General features: G+C 30.2%; 1 protein-coding gene and 1 long non-coding RNA gene across 2 annotated transcripts; both read right to left on the minus strand.

The window, feature by feature from the left end:
* Positions 1-9908: 9908 nt before the first annotated feature.
* LOC118485087 lies at positions 9909-13117 on the minus strand. The gene is made up of 6 exons (XM_035981331.1): positions 13114-13117; positions 12041-12108; positions 11927-11950; positions 11566-11634; positions 11283-11517; positions 9909-10093 (listed from the first exon to the last, which is right to left on the minus strand). The coding sequence occupies exons 1-6, from the start codon at positions 13115-13117 to the stop codon at positions 9909-9911; spliced, it is 585 nt and encodes a 194-aa protein (XP_035837224.1).
* A 339-nt stretch (positions 13118-13456) lies between these two features.
* LOC118489152 lies at positions 13457-14192 on the minus strand. The gene is made up of 4 exons (XR_004886512.1): positions 13987-14192; positions 13819-13904; positions 13559-13664; positions 13457-13489 (listed from the first exon to the last, which is right to left on the minus strand). It is a non-coding gene; the product is annotated as an uncharacterized LOC118489152 (long non-coding RNA).
* Between the last annotated feature and the right edge of the window lie 527 nt (positions 14193-14719).

Below are 14719 nucleotides of genomic sequence, written 5' to 3' on the forward strand. Positions count from 1 at the left end.
TCTCTTGTGTGCTATTATCCTCCACATTTCCGACTTGTTTCTTCCCTAGCCTTGTGCTAGTAGTAAGACACTCTAACACTCTTAATCTACATATTTATGATGGTTAATAGATGATTAATGGTTAAAAACTTACGAAACTCTAAAAGAACTTACATTAGTCTTGGATAAAAGATGAATAAGATGAATAAAGGGAAGATAGGTGTGTAACTCATGTAGATCTTGTGTGATTATGATTATTGGTGGATTATTTGATGTTTTGCTGATTATTATTGATGTGTGATGTTGTTGTGGTCACTAAACATAATTAACGGGATCAACCGAACACAAACTAGTAAGCTAGAAACCAAAAACAGCAATCTGTCCATACTTTACAGCCAACTTCAGTTGGCTGTAAACAGGTCATAAACTTAACGAAAAACCGATATTTTGAATCTAAAATATGTTATTATGAAATACGGTTCTAATGGCACCGGAATGGTAATTTTTGGACTCCGTTTGCTATTTTTAAAGTGTTAATTTGTAACAGCAACTTAAGCTGAATTTTGACAGCAATAAATGGGTGGCATACTTTCAGTCATAACCTGAGTTTTGTGATGAATCGGACCATGAAATGTGTACAGTAGATGACAACCGATGCATTTGTAATTACCCCACTAGAATTTCGTAAATCGGACACTCGATGAATTTTTAATAAATTGTTCCGTGGACTGTGGTCAGAAATACACAAATCTGAGTTCAGTCCGGAACATGAATTTTTATAAAATATTGGTAATTAACCGGACCCCGATATTTTTACACAATAAAATATGGAACGCTTATGACCTGTAAAAATTTGGAAATTTTTGGAATAATTTAACTATTTTATTAAAATGTCCGAAAACAGCCGGTTTTGAATATAAATGCTGAAATGACATAAGTTGTGACTTGCGTGTCTAAATGTCGAGTATGCTATCTTCGAATAATCTAACATGTTATATGTGTTATTTTATGTTTGCTTATGAGTGGGGAATGGATGGGAAGTATATATGGGCATAAACAGTTAAAGTAATGCATGTTATGTGATAGATACGTGTAGGAACTTTGTGCGTTATTTGTAAGACACTAAATGACTAACTGTAAATCATACTAGGACGTGATTGACCGACCTTGACTGTTAGCGATATTTGAGAATCTAACCGAGCAAACCGAGGTGAGTTCACACTTTTCTACAAAGCATGGTAACTTCCCGGTGGGAATGGGAATGGGTACAGGAATAGGGATTCCTCGTCCTTTGGGACGCGTTCAGGAATGTCAATTCCTCGTCCTTGAGATGTGTTCAGGAATGTAAATTCCTCGTCCTGTTGGGACGTGTTAGACTTACTGGACTAGAACTCTATCAGCGAAGTCCCTCCCTTTTTGTATCGACTTAATCGCCGAGGCTATGGCGAGCGGGTCATTAGTTAATAGCGCTATTAGGTTTAACAAACCTCACACCGTGCCAGTCGGACGGGCGTGTACTAATGGACTATGGCACGTCGGTGGTGATAGAACACCGACGCTAGGGCACAATTGATTTTTGTTTGTAGTCGATATGATAAACGAGTCTGGTAGTTTAAAATACTGGGGTAGCTCCCCACGGCCAAAGTGCCGGGCTGGATAGCCAGGGAAGGTGGACATGGGATGGTTAACTAATAAACGTTTTCGAACTATGGGGTAACCCCCACGGCTGGATAGCCGAATGAGATTAAACTATGTTTTTGGAAACAACTCTAAAATGGACAACCAACCGTGAACTCACTCAACTTTGTTGTTGACTCGTTATTACATGCTTTGCAGGTCATTAGATGCTATGGAACTTGCATATGGAGGTGGTCGTTGTGGGATGCGAACTGACATGTCCCGTACTTAATGAATAAACTTTATGAACTTATTAAACCTACGTTTTGGACTTTAAACTTATGAACTATGGACTTATGTTTTGAACTTATGTTTTATGCTTCCGCTGTTAACCTAAGATCGGTTTACTTCCTTTTGGTCGCCAATCGTATTGTGTTGGTTTTATTTACTTAATTATGTTGTTCAATATGATTGGTGGCTCAATCCTGGTCACGTCACGCCTCCAAGCGGTGATACTCTGCAGGGTGGATTTTGGGGGTGTGACACCCATAGTTTATACGAGATAGGACATTTACAAAAGTTATACAATCATATGTTTTTAACTAATAAACTTGACAAACATACTAAAAAGTTGCAACCACACAAAATCGACTCATTTACTACATAAAAAATTCAGAAGCGTGTCGTAGGCATGAAATACTAGTGTGTTAGTTCCGAGCGTCGCAAACACCTAAAGCTGAGCCTTACCTATAATCATAACAACAAGAAGTAGCATTAGCAAGGTTTAAACATAATCACTTAACTTCCAACGCACATGATGAATTATTGTTTAACATGTTTACTTGCACTTTACTTAACTATTTTTTCTTGGTTATAGATTTCCCTTTCTAATTTATATAACCAATCGGTTATATCATTCTTTCGCATATGACTCGTTTCAAATTTAGTCATTTACTTAACCATTCTATGGTATATAGTTCCTTCTTCTCTAACCCATTCACAACAGGTTTCTAAACATAACCATTCTTATCTCATATCGTTCTAAATATTTGATCCATTCGTTCTAAATATTTGATCCATTCATAATGACCAATTGCAACATCGTTCTTAAAGTCCACATACTAATTGTTTAACCTGTTTACAATGGGTCAACAACACAAACTCATTTCTAACATGTTCTTCTAACAAATTGATCCATTCGTATCGAGTCGACAAAAAAATCATTAAACTTGAATTGTTAGAATTTTTTATCAAAAGAAAAATATATTATAAATTGAGCTAGATGAATAAAAACGAGCCCTATGTAAGTTTTTTTTCTCGTTGTGGATTTTGACTTTGATTGAGATTGCCTTTAGTTTAAGTTAAGAAAAAATGAAAAATTACTAACGCCTACGTTGTCGCTCTCGAGGGTTGACTCTGGTTAAGATAACCTCTGGGTTAGGTAATGCAAAGTCTAGTGCTCAAAAAAAAAGAGAGAGAAAATTTGATGTTAAATTCTTTTAGTTTTGTTATAAAATGGTTAGGAAATAGTCCAGTAACTGTTCCTTTTGTTTCATGAGCTTGAGACGGGATTAGGTGAAAGTGCGATTTCTAGTGTGAGAACCTAGGTAAATTGACCAAACTTGAACTTAATTAGCATGATAAGGGCGGTTTACGTGGACATATATACTTGCAATCGCTGTTAACACTAGTTTTAATTTTAATAAGTAATCTAGATTTTTAAACCCGAGTATATTTCTGATTCTGATTCCGTTTACATATGTATTTTTCAGGGACGAACAAAGGTTAAGTGTGAGGATATTTGATGTGTGGTAAAATACACTTATTTGTCCCATGTAAATTGTATAGTTTTGGTTTAGTTTTTATTTAATATATTTTAGTTTTTAGTGTTATATTATATTATCTTGTGTGTTGCCAGGACCTGGTGCAAATGGAGCAAAAACGAGTAAAAAGAAAATAACCAGCTAGTTGAGTAGAGTAGACTGTCAATGACTGACGTAAAATTGCTGCTATTTTCTGTGAGTGGACTGAGGCCACTATCTCTATTTTATAAGTTAGAGGGCTACCATAATATAATAACTAGGGTATAACCCCGTGTATTACACGGGTTGAATAAATGAATTTTATATAACAAATAATAAAACATTATCTTTTTAAAAGGCTCCTTTATTGCACGGGTTGAAGAAATGTAATTTTATATATTAAATAATAAAATAAGTTATATCTATAAGAACCATATGTATTGTACGGGTTGAATAAATGTAATATTATATACCAAATAATAAAAAAAAATATATCTTTAAAACCATTGTATTACACGGGTTGAATAAATGTAACATTGTTTACCAAATAATGAAAAAGTTATATTTTTAAAAACCCCCGTGTATTACATGGGTTCATGGGTTGAATAAATATGATTTTATATACCAAATAATAAAAAATATATATTTAAAAAAAACTAACGGATTTTTTTGTATTTAAAGTAGGATAGATTGAATATTAATCTGAACTAACGGATTTTTTTATATTTAAAGGAGGATAAGATTGAATATTAATCTTTATTTATTTAGTTAATAGAAGATTGAAAAATCATATGATTGAATAGGTGGGAGGTTGTATTATGATAAATCGGTTAACCGTACTGAATGATAAAGATAATAGTGATTGTTGAACAAATTAATTAATCGAATTTAACAGAAACATTTGTGATGCTAGGCGGATTTTTTTTAATTATTTGAAAGTTAATATCAACTTTGGAATTCGTATGAATTCTTATTAGATTTGATTAAATATCATTGATAATAAAAATTTGTATTAGATTAGATTTTAGATTTGATTAAATATTATTAATAATAAGAATTTGTATTAATTTAGATTAAATATTATTATTTTTAGTATTATTAATAATTTTAATCAAATAAATGAGAGAATGACAAGTGTCCCAAAACAGGTTTCTTTTATTATATAGATTAAATATTATTATTTTTAGTATTATTAATAATTTTAATCATGAAATGAGAGAATAACAAGTGTCACAAAACAGGTTTCTTTTGTATTATTAATAATTTTAATCAATTAAATGAGAGAATGAAAAGTGTCCAAAACAGGTTTCTTTTATTATATAGATTAAATATTATTATTTTTAGTATTATTAATAATTTTAATCAATTAAATGAGAGAATAACAGGTGTCCCAAAACATGTTTCTTTTATTATATAGTATAGATAGATATCTATACTATATTATAATACATGAGGGAAGGATTCCCAAAAGTTAAGAACTTCTTCCCCCATTATTTATAAATAAACCCCTAGAATGAGGGTAAAGTGGTCTTTTAAACCATAATTATTTTTTAGTCCCTCAATCTATTACATTTAAATCCTTGACATTTAACATAATTATGGGTAATTAGTTACACTTCCCCCCCCCCCTCTTTAATTCTTTAATGTATTCCTGCGATATCTTACAACCCGTAATGTTTTAAAAAAATCCGAAGGTACCATGACGATCGGCACATTTTTTTAAACGTTTCGATAGTTGTCTTTTTTAGTTTCGCCGTGCGTTCATAAAGTACAAATAGCCGATGCGTAAATGTACAATTGATTAAAGCCAACATTTGTTTTCTACCCAAGCCAACTTTGACCATTACCTAGCTACCGTACATTAACATTTGTTTTTTACCCAAGTTTTTTTATTTTGAACGGCATTAATAAACTAAAATATTCCCTAATTTTACTTGTACAGAGTCAGTTTGTTGTGGCATGTTTAATATAGTAAGTATAAATAAAACTCACAACAAACTTCCTATTAAACATGCCACAACAAACTAAACAGGATATGTGCATCTTATTTTAAAAACTTAAAACTCACAACAAACTTCCTAAATAAATGGATGACCAATCTAAAACTAAACCCTAATGGACTACTATAAATACATAGCAAACACTCACAATTCTACATTTCTATTGCTAAACAGATTTAAAATATGGAGCAAGTTCTGAATTCACTTGATGCGAAAAACAAGCATGCGATATTGAAAAATCTAAGGTCGGTTCTATGATAAGTTTTGTTATATCGCAATAATGAATAACTGTTTTCTTTTATTTACTTTTATGTGAATACTAACTTATTTGATTTTTCAGATTCAACACACCAATTTAAACATCCCAGTTGTCGAACAAGCTTTTGTTAGTTTTTAAGTAATATTTTCGCTTATAATCTTTCATATTAACAAGTTCATTATATTATTATTTGGTGTTTTATTGTAGGATGATGGTGATAATAGTGTTGAAATTATTTCTTATGGTGCAATGTTAATTTAGTGAAGAGGTAATTTTAAAATTTATTTAATCTTTTTTAAATTTTTTTATTCTATATTTGTTCTTTTTTTAAATTTATTTAATCATTTTTTAACTTTTTTATTAAATTTTTGTTTTTTAAGGATCGGAAGTATGAGAATCAAAAGAAAAGATCTAAGAGACTCTGTGAATGGAAATGGGTTGAGGTTATAAATTTAGATGATTCTGAGGACGATGAGAAAGAAGATGAATTAGATGATACTGCTGATTCGAGCACAAACAAGAAAAACGGATCAAAAAAGTAGATATTTTAGAAGAAATATATCAAGTGTTTTTATGTTTTTTTCATTTTCAGTTGTTTTTGTTTGATATAGACTATCCCATGAATAATAAAGTTTATTTTATATTTGAAGTTTATGTTTTGTGTTATTTTATTGCACTTATAATTTACATCTCGATTGAACTAATATACTTTAGTACTTAATCATGTTCGTATTATATAATTTACATATTCGTACTTGATCATTTCCAAAGAGATAAATTCGATTACCAGGAATGGCCAAAACATGAAAACTACCTCTTGGTTTTGAGTAAATTCAAGATTGTATTTACAAAGCACACTAAACTTATTCAATTTAACAGTCATGTTTCACGAGAATTTCGTATATATCCATTAGTGCCTTCTATAAAAAAAACTGTTGGACGACACGAGATATGAAAAAATAATTATATAATATTATAGATTTTTCGAATAATTTGTATTTCTTAAATAAAAAGATAAAGTTAATAAAGATATAAACTTTCACATCCTATTTTTTTATAAAAACTGTTTTATAAAAATATGATTTTTTAAATATTTATAAAAATGAAATTTAACATTAGTTAAAGGTGTTTAAAACGTACCTACAAGTCACCTACTATTTTTTACTTTTTACTTTTTCAAAAACGAAAATTTTAAAATTAAAGTTTATTGGATGACTATGATGTGGATATTTAAAAAAGTTATGGACTTTAAACAATAAAATTATAAACTTTATCATTTCACCAACAAAATAAACTTACTTTATAACGATAGCAACTTATTTTTTATTTTTTGTCATTTGTTTAGTATTTTTTATTAACAAATGAATCTTTACATGTTTAAAACAGTTTTCCTATACTTTATTTGTTATTAATTTTTATAACAAAACAAAACTTTGATATTTAGTAGATAGAAGATAAACTATGTTCCAAAATATTAGGAATTATTTAGTACTAATTTACGGATTAGTAGATAGATAGTTAACTATATCCCAAAATTTTAGGAATTATTTAATACTAATTTACGATATTTAGTAGATAAATAGTAAACTATGTCCCAAAATTTTAGGAATTATAAGTCAACTAATAAAAAAATTAATTATTGCAGTTATTCTTGGATATTATTCTAATAATTTGCATTTTGTAATTAAAAAGTAATAAAGTAATAAACTTTAAAGCTAAACTAAAAAACTGAACTTACTATGATATAAAGTTAATAAAAAAATAACTATTTTATAAACATTTTTATAACAAGTAATATAAATAAAATACTCTAGAAATTTACAGTCTTTAATAGATAAATTCTAAACTAGGTTCCAAATTTTTAGGAATTATAAGTTCAACTATATTGTTATAGATAATATTAGTCAGTTCTAAAATAATTATTTACCAACTTGACTAGATACATAGTAGTAGACTGTGTTGCATATTTTTGGGGATTATTAGTTAAAAGTAGACTCATATAGATAAGATTAGTTAGTAACTAAAAATTTGAACTTGGTATGATATAAAGTTAATAAAGATATAAACTCTTATCATCCTATTTTTTATAAAAATAGTTTATGAAATCTTATAAAAATATAAATTTTTTATATTTGTAAAAACCCAAAATTTAACAATTTAAGTTAAAGCTCTAAAACGTACTTACGAGTCAAATACTATTTTTTATTTTTATAAAAACGAAAATTTTAAACTTAAAGTTTATTGGATGATACTATGTGGATATTTATAAAAAGTTATGAACTTTAAAGAATAAAATTATACTTTATAATTTAACCAATAAAATAAACAAACTTTACAATTATAACAACTTATCTTTTATTTTTTGTCTTTTGATTATTAATTTTTATACAAAAAAAAACAATATTTTTTGTCTTTTGGTTATTATTTTTTATAAAAGAACAAAACTTTTACATATGTGTAAACTTATGACATATATCCACCACAATAATGTTATCATAAATATTATACGAATAAGAAAACTACTAGAAACGAGTTTTGCAATGCAAAGTATCGCCCCCGCCGCATCGTGCGGACACCCTACTAGTAATTATATAATTGGGTTACACAACGAGAAATAAACGGATGATACGGAATGATGAATTAAATGGCCCTACTACATATCGAAATAAAGAAGGCATGGATGAGATTTTTAGAGATTATTCAACATGCAGTTTGATCATTATGCCATTATAGAAATCTTGCAGCCCACATGTGCACTGCCAAAGTTCATAGGCGGTAGGCCTAGCAGAAATTTCGTGAATTTCGTTTATTGGGCCTAATGAGCCATATATACATGCGACCTAACTTAACTTGGAGAAAAAGAAATCCACTTTGAACGCATGGGAATTATTTTGGGCTAGGAGGTTAAGGGTTTTTGCCATATATTATACTAGGTTAGAACCCCGTGTATTACACGGGTTGAATAAATGTAATTTTATATATTAAATAATAAAAAAATTATATCTTTATGAACCCCGTATATTGTACGGGTTAAATAAAATATCAAATAATAAAAAATAGTTACATCTTTAAAAACCATGTGTATTACACGGATTAAATAAATGTAATTTTGTATACTAAATACTAAAAACGTCGTATCTTTAGAAAACCAGTGTATAATCGGGTTGAATAAATCTACCAAATAATAAAAAAATATTACATCCTTAAAAACCCCGTATGTTACACGTATTGAATAGATCTAAAACAGAGTTATATCTTTAAAAACCATGTGTATTACACATATTATATAAATGTAATTTTGTATATTAAATACTAAAAACGTCGTATCTTTAAAAAACTCGTGTATAGCCGGGTAGAAAAAGCTACCAAATAATAAAAAAAAAAAATTGTATCCTTAAAAACCTCGTGCATTACACGTGTTGAATAAATCTAATTTTTACATAGCAAGTGATAAAAAGTTATATCTTTAAAAACTTCGTATATTACACGTGTTATATAAATGTAACTTTGTATAGTAAATAATAAAAAAAGTTAGCGTTTTACATGAGTTGAATAAATATAATTTTGTATAACAATTAATAAAAAGTTATATTTTTAATAAATTATGATAACATTTAATATTAATTTATTATTTATATATTTAATATAAGATAAGTAGGAAAGAGAGGTACTTGTTTTAAAAATATATTAAATTAACAATTTAGATTTGAGGATAATATTTTATTAAAATATGATAAGATTTAATATTAATTTTATTATTTATTTATTTAGTTAATATAAGATAAATATAGATTTGAGAATGCCTTCTATGAATGACACGTGTCCAAAATTTGGTTTCTTTTATTATAGTAGATAGACTAGGTTATCACCCGCGAATACTCGCGGGTCGAAAAATTTAATTTGCATTAATCCAATTATGTCGTTAAATAAAATAAAAACCCATGTTTTCAAACGTTCTTGATGAAAACGTTTGAGAGAGAGAACGAACGAATTCTTGAGTTCTTGATGTTATTATGATTGTGTGTCCTTTATCTCTCTAGTTATCTCTCCTTATATACATCCAAGTAGAAACCCTTGATTAGATAATAATGGTAATTACATCCATCAAATAATTACTAACCTAATAAGGAATAACTACATTTTGATCAAATATACATTATAAATGATAATAATATTCTTCTAATTAAAATCATTTATGCATTATAAGATGTTGGCCAATCGTTTTTAATTGTACCCATTTAGCCGTTTATATTAGGTGCGGTACCGCCACCAGTTCCATGCAACACCAACACCACCAGCAGCAACTGCAACACCAACACCACCAGATGGAACTAAAACCAGCCTCTCCCTGCCGGCAGGAATTAGTTCTGTGATATCTTTACCCTTGACTTCCTTCGGTAACAATTCAATTCTACCTTTATCTATATCAGCTCCAACTACAGTTTACAACTTAAAGATTACATCAAATTTTGCACAAACCACATACATGAATTAATTGAAGTAAAAATTGTCAACCATAGCTCAAACAGATAGCACAACACATGTTTAGAAATAAAAATTTAAAAATCTAAGCCAAACAAAAAAGCTTCACTCATTACATCAACAAAAAGTCATTCATCCTTTAAATGTAATGTGACCACTTTCTGTACTTGTAGAATGTTAAAGCATGTTATCGAACAAAATTTACTAATTAATCATTGAACATGAAACTAATGATGAGATTCACTAATACTATATGAGACCTGGTTGAAAAAATGTGACATTGTGAATCCCATTCAACTTGGCATTCCTATGTGCATGATGCATCGAAGTTGGCTTCGAAAACTACTTGACATCCATAACATGTTTTACCCTAACACAAACGAAAGAAACATATTCAGTGGTAAGCGGTTAAAATTGCCACATTTAACTAAAAAATTTATACAAACTTACTTTAAATATCTAATGAGCTTTTTAAGGAGACATCAAATCAACCATGGATCGGAAAAGGACAAAATAAAATCAAAATGAACGATGTGTCACAAAGTAAAATATATATCATTAGCTATGTTTACAAAATGCGGCACCTGTTGACCGATTTTTATGGAGTTTGGAATTTTGGTTTCTTTGGTTGGTCTTGCTATTGATCTATGAACAAAATACAGAAGATAAGTATAGCAGCAAGTTGAAGTAAAACCATTGTATTGTCATAAAAAGGCAAAATATCATAATGGGAATTGAGTAATGAACTATTAAATAATGTTGTCTACTATGAAGAGGAATTGTTGAATTTAGGATATACTATAGAGTTAGTAGTCATAGGCATAGTTAAAGCCAACTTTAGAGTATTAGATTTAAATAGGCTAAACAAAAAAAAAGTCGTCTTTATTTTACTTTATGATAGATTTACGGCTTTCTATACTTTGCAACTTATTTACTTTAAGTGTATCTTCACCCTCTTCCCATTAAAACTCTATTATTGACACTGAAAGTAGAAAAACGCTGCTTTTTCTAACAACAAATAATTCATAAAAACTACAATTTGAGGCAGAGAATTTACTATATTGATAACTTAATAGAATGGACCCAAGTGTCTGTGTAACATTAATCATTGTATGCATAAAGAGTGTAAGGCAACCACATTACCTAAATATAAACCGTCCTCCATAACCGCCATAGCTTCTTTGCTAACGGCTTCTAGTAGCAATTTTCCAAAACATGCAACTTTCCAAAAGTTATATTTCCCTATCATCATTCTTGGTGTCCTTTTTAGCGCATTGCTTGAGTGTGTGTTTTGGAGAAGTTCGTTAAGCAAAAATCTTTGTTCTCCACTTTTTTCGTAGAAAATCGATAACGAACTTTCATTTAAATGAGGGCACACCTTTCCCGTGAAACATGGACATATTCGAAAATTCAATAAAACACTTACTTGAGTAGGCATTGGACATGCAAATATAGGGCGCAACTGAAATAAGACCACCAATTTCAGTCTCAAGCCCTACAAAATCAACAACAAATTAAATTATATAAAAAATAAAATCACAAACAAAAAAGACTCTTTAGCTTACAAAACAGGTGTCTTAAGCTATGTAATTGGTTCAGGGTCTTGGACACTTAACAAACAAACAAAGATAAAAAAAAAAAAACTAACAACATATAACATAGAGTTGCCACTGAAACCACCTAAAGATATGCAAGACAAACCTAGAAATTAATACATGAACACAAACTACTTTTAACAATTTTCCCATTTGAACCAAGTCTAACCTTGTTTACCCGAAGAACCTTACCTGAACAAACTCGTTACCGGAAAACTGATTAAAACAATAGTTAATAGTTAATAGGGTCAGCTTTTGGTTAGACTTTCAAACATCTAAAAACGCGAATAACACAAAATGATTAACCTGATAAACATCCCTAACTCCAATATGTTCAACATTCGGCAAAACAGCAATAACAAAAGAATATATTCCTAATTGTAAAAACAACTACACACACCTTCTTTTTCAAGAATGCGAGCGACGCACATGCCTCACATTAATCCCAACGTTTGGCGCAGTCGGAGCTTTAACTGAATGCTCAGACATCAACCACGACACGACATAAATTTTGGCGAAGATGACACTCGATTTTACTCTGAGTTGCTAGTTTCAACACTTCCCTCTGTCATCAGTCGAAAACACCTCACGCGTTGTCGCCATTTCCTCACGCAAATCCTACAATAATTTAAAAAAATAACAATAATATCAACATCAAGAAGTTTAAAAATAAATGTGGTCAAACAAAATTACCCAAAAAAATAACTCCCAATTGCTGAACTCAAAATTGCAGGTTTTTTAGATTAAGATGGATACGAAATCCATCCATTTTGAACCTTTTGGCTTTTATAAATGAAAGCATGGACAAAGAATGAACCTCAAAAGATATTATACACCACTATGTGATGATTCCAATTAAACCACACCCACAAAAGCAACCAATTTTAACATCAGATATCCTGTTTTTGTATCAAAAGTTACCATATCCAAACCGTTTGACCCGTTAATATCATCCACTACGTTTGGTTCTCAACTTCATTCAGAACTACATGTGACTACATATATCAAAAAGTAAGTATAAGAAGGAATAAACAAACTTGTGAATGACCAAAAGCAGCTGGATATAAAACAACCAAATTAGATTAGAGACATATATTTTTGGGATGATGAGAAGACGTTTACTTAGCCCACATGCTTTTTAATTCATAGCCTTTTTGTCTTTTTTCACTTCTCATCTCTTTTCCCTTTTTTCACTTTAGCCTACACATGAACATAGTTGCAAAAATATTACCTACAAAGCTGAATATTGCAACTACAAAATAGATACAAACAATGTAGGAATTTAACCAGAAAAAACGCAACTATTTAACCCATAAAACTGCAGTTTTCCGACCCATAGAAGTGCAGAAGTTTAACCCCAAAAAGTGAAGTTTTTTTACCCATGATTCACAAACAGGACCATATGAAACTAAAATCAACTTAGATTGTTGTAACTTGAGATTAGATTACATGTGCTCTGTACTTCTCAGGATAGTTTTTAATCATCAGCTTTTTATATAAATTATATATGTTAAAAAGCGTTACTTTAACCTACACAAACACACAACAATTTCCGATGCATATTTTATATTTGTTATACCCACATGCCTCAAAGTTCCAACAAAAATCAATGAAGTTAACACTTCAAACACTTAATGAAGATATATGATTTGTATTTTCTTGTTTTTGAGGAAAAAACTACCTTGGAGAAGTGATTATGGATGGAACCTTTTCAGAAAATATTCATCATCATCACCCACTTCGGTTAACCTTAACCTGAAAAAAAGGTAAGATCCCTCAAAAAGAAACTAAAATCAAATAACATTTACAAAAATGTATCCAAACCTCAAAAGAAGTCCCGGGCTACTGATCGTGTCCGTGAGTCCATGGAGAATGAACAAAATCCATCACTATCATCTTCTCCACTGAACAAAACCCCAAAGTTTACGCTCTGCAAACCACATATATCATTTTCGTTACCGTTTATTAAATAAAAATGACTGAAACCTCTTATCTAGTCTTAATTCATCACATAATAATAAAAATAAAAATGAACAATGATCACAGAGTGCATCAAATAAGACAGAAAGTAGCCTAAAACTCACCTGACGTTATCATCGTTCAACACCATCATAGCCGACGAAACCCAAATGTGTTCGACCCATACTTGACACTGTTGCAGAGCTCCAAACTGAAGAAGATACCGGATCAGAAATATTCAAGACATAGATAGAAAATAGTAATAAGAACACAGACAGAAGGTGAATGATTACCTGTTCCAGGCTTTTCATTCCGAATAACATACGAATCTCAGTCCAAAATTACCCATTGCTTTTGTTTTGGAATTTCAAGTGTTCGAGTAACAAATCTGAACAAAATGCAATCTGAACTGATTTGTAAAAGAAAACGTAATCTGAACAAAAATAAACCCCAAATTTAAAGAATCAACATAACTCACCTTGGAGTGGAAGAATTGAAAACCCTAAGAATTTCTTCTTGATGATAAGCAATACACGTTGCGGAATAAGAGTAAAAAACAAAGAGGGAAAGAGCAATAACATACCTGTGATCAATCACAAATAATCAGTGAAGAACGGGAAGAAGTTGTTTCGCAAATTGGATTTAGGGTTTCAGAAAAGTGTGGCTGGGAAGCTTTAGTTTCTAGGGTTTGTAGAGAATATTGAAGCTTGAGAAAGAAGATGAATCAATATAAGGGATTCGAGAGACGGGTGACCCAAATCCAGATTTTGACCCAATATAAAAACGGATCCCGTGTCCAATAATGAATGGAGTATTGAGAGTGCTTCCCACCTAAAAGTTCCACCATAACATGCCACGTCAGCAATTGGTTCCACCATCACATGCCACATGGCCCAAATCCTTTTCATTTATTAATATATATAGATTTATTGGGAGGTGCATATAAAACCTACCTTGGACAAAAAGAAACATCAGAAGAGAAAAATATATATAAAAGGCATTGGACATAAAAATCAGGAGGGGGGT

The sequence above is a fragment of the Helianthus annuus genome, chromosome 2 (genome assembly GCF_002127325.2).
Source record: "Helianthus annuus cultivar XRQ/B chromosome 2, HanXRQr2.0-SUNRISE, whole genome shotgun sequence".
NCBI classification, from domain to species: domain Eukaryota; kingdom Viridiplantae; phylum Streptophyta; class Magnoliopsida; order Asterales; family Asteraceae; genus Helianthus; species Helianthus annuus.

Excerpts from the sequence above, each read along its gene's own strand:
- LOC118485087 (XM_035981331.1), bottom strand. Across the intron at positions 11,635-11,926 it reads CCGGTAACGAGTTTGTTCAG|GGCTTGAGACTGAAATTGGT; the intron begins GTAAGGTTCTTC and ends TTGATTTTGTAG. Across the intron at positions 10,094-11,282 it reads GGAGGACGGTTTATATTTAG|TTGGAGCTGATATAGATAAA; the intron begins GTAATGTGGTTG and ends TGTAAACTGTAG.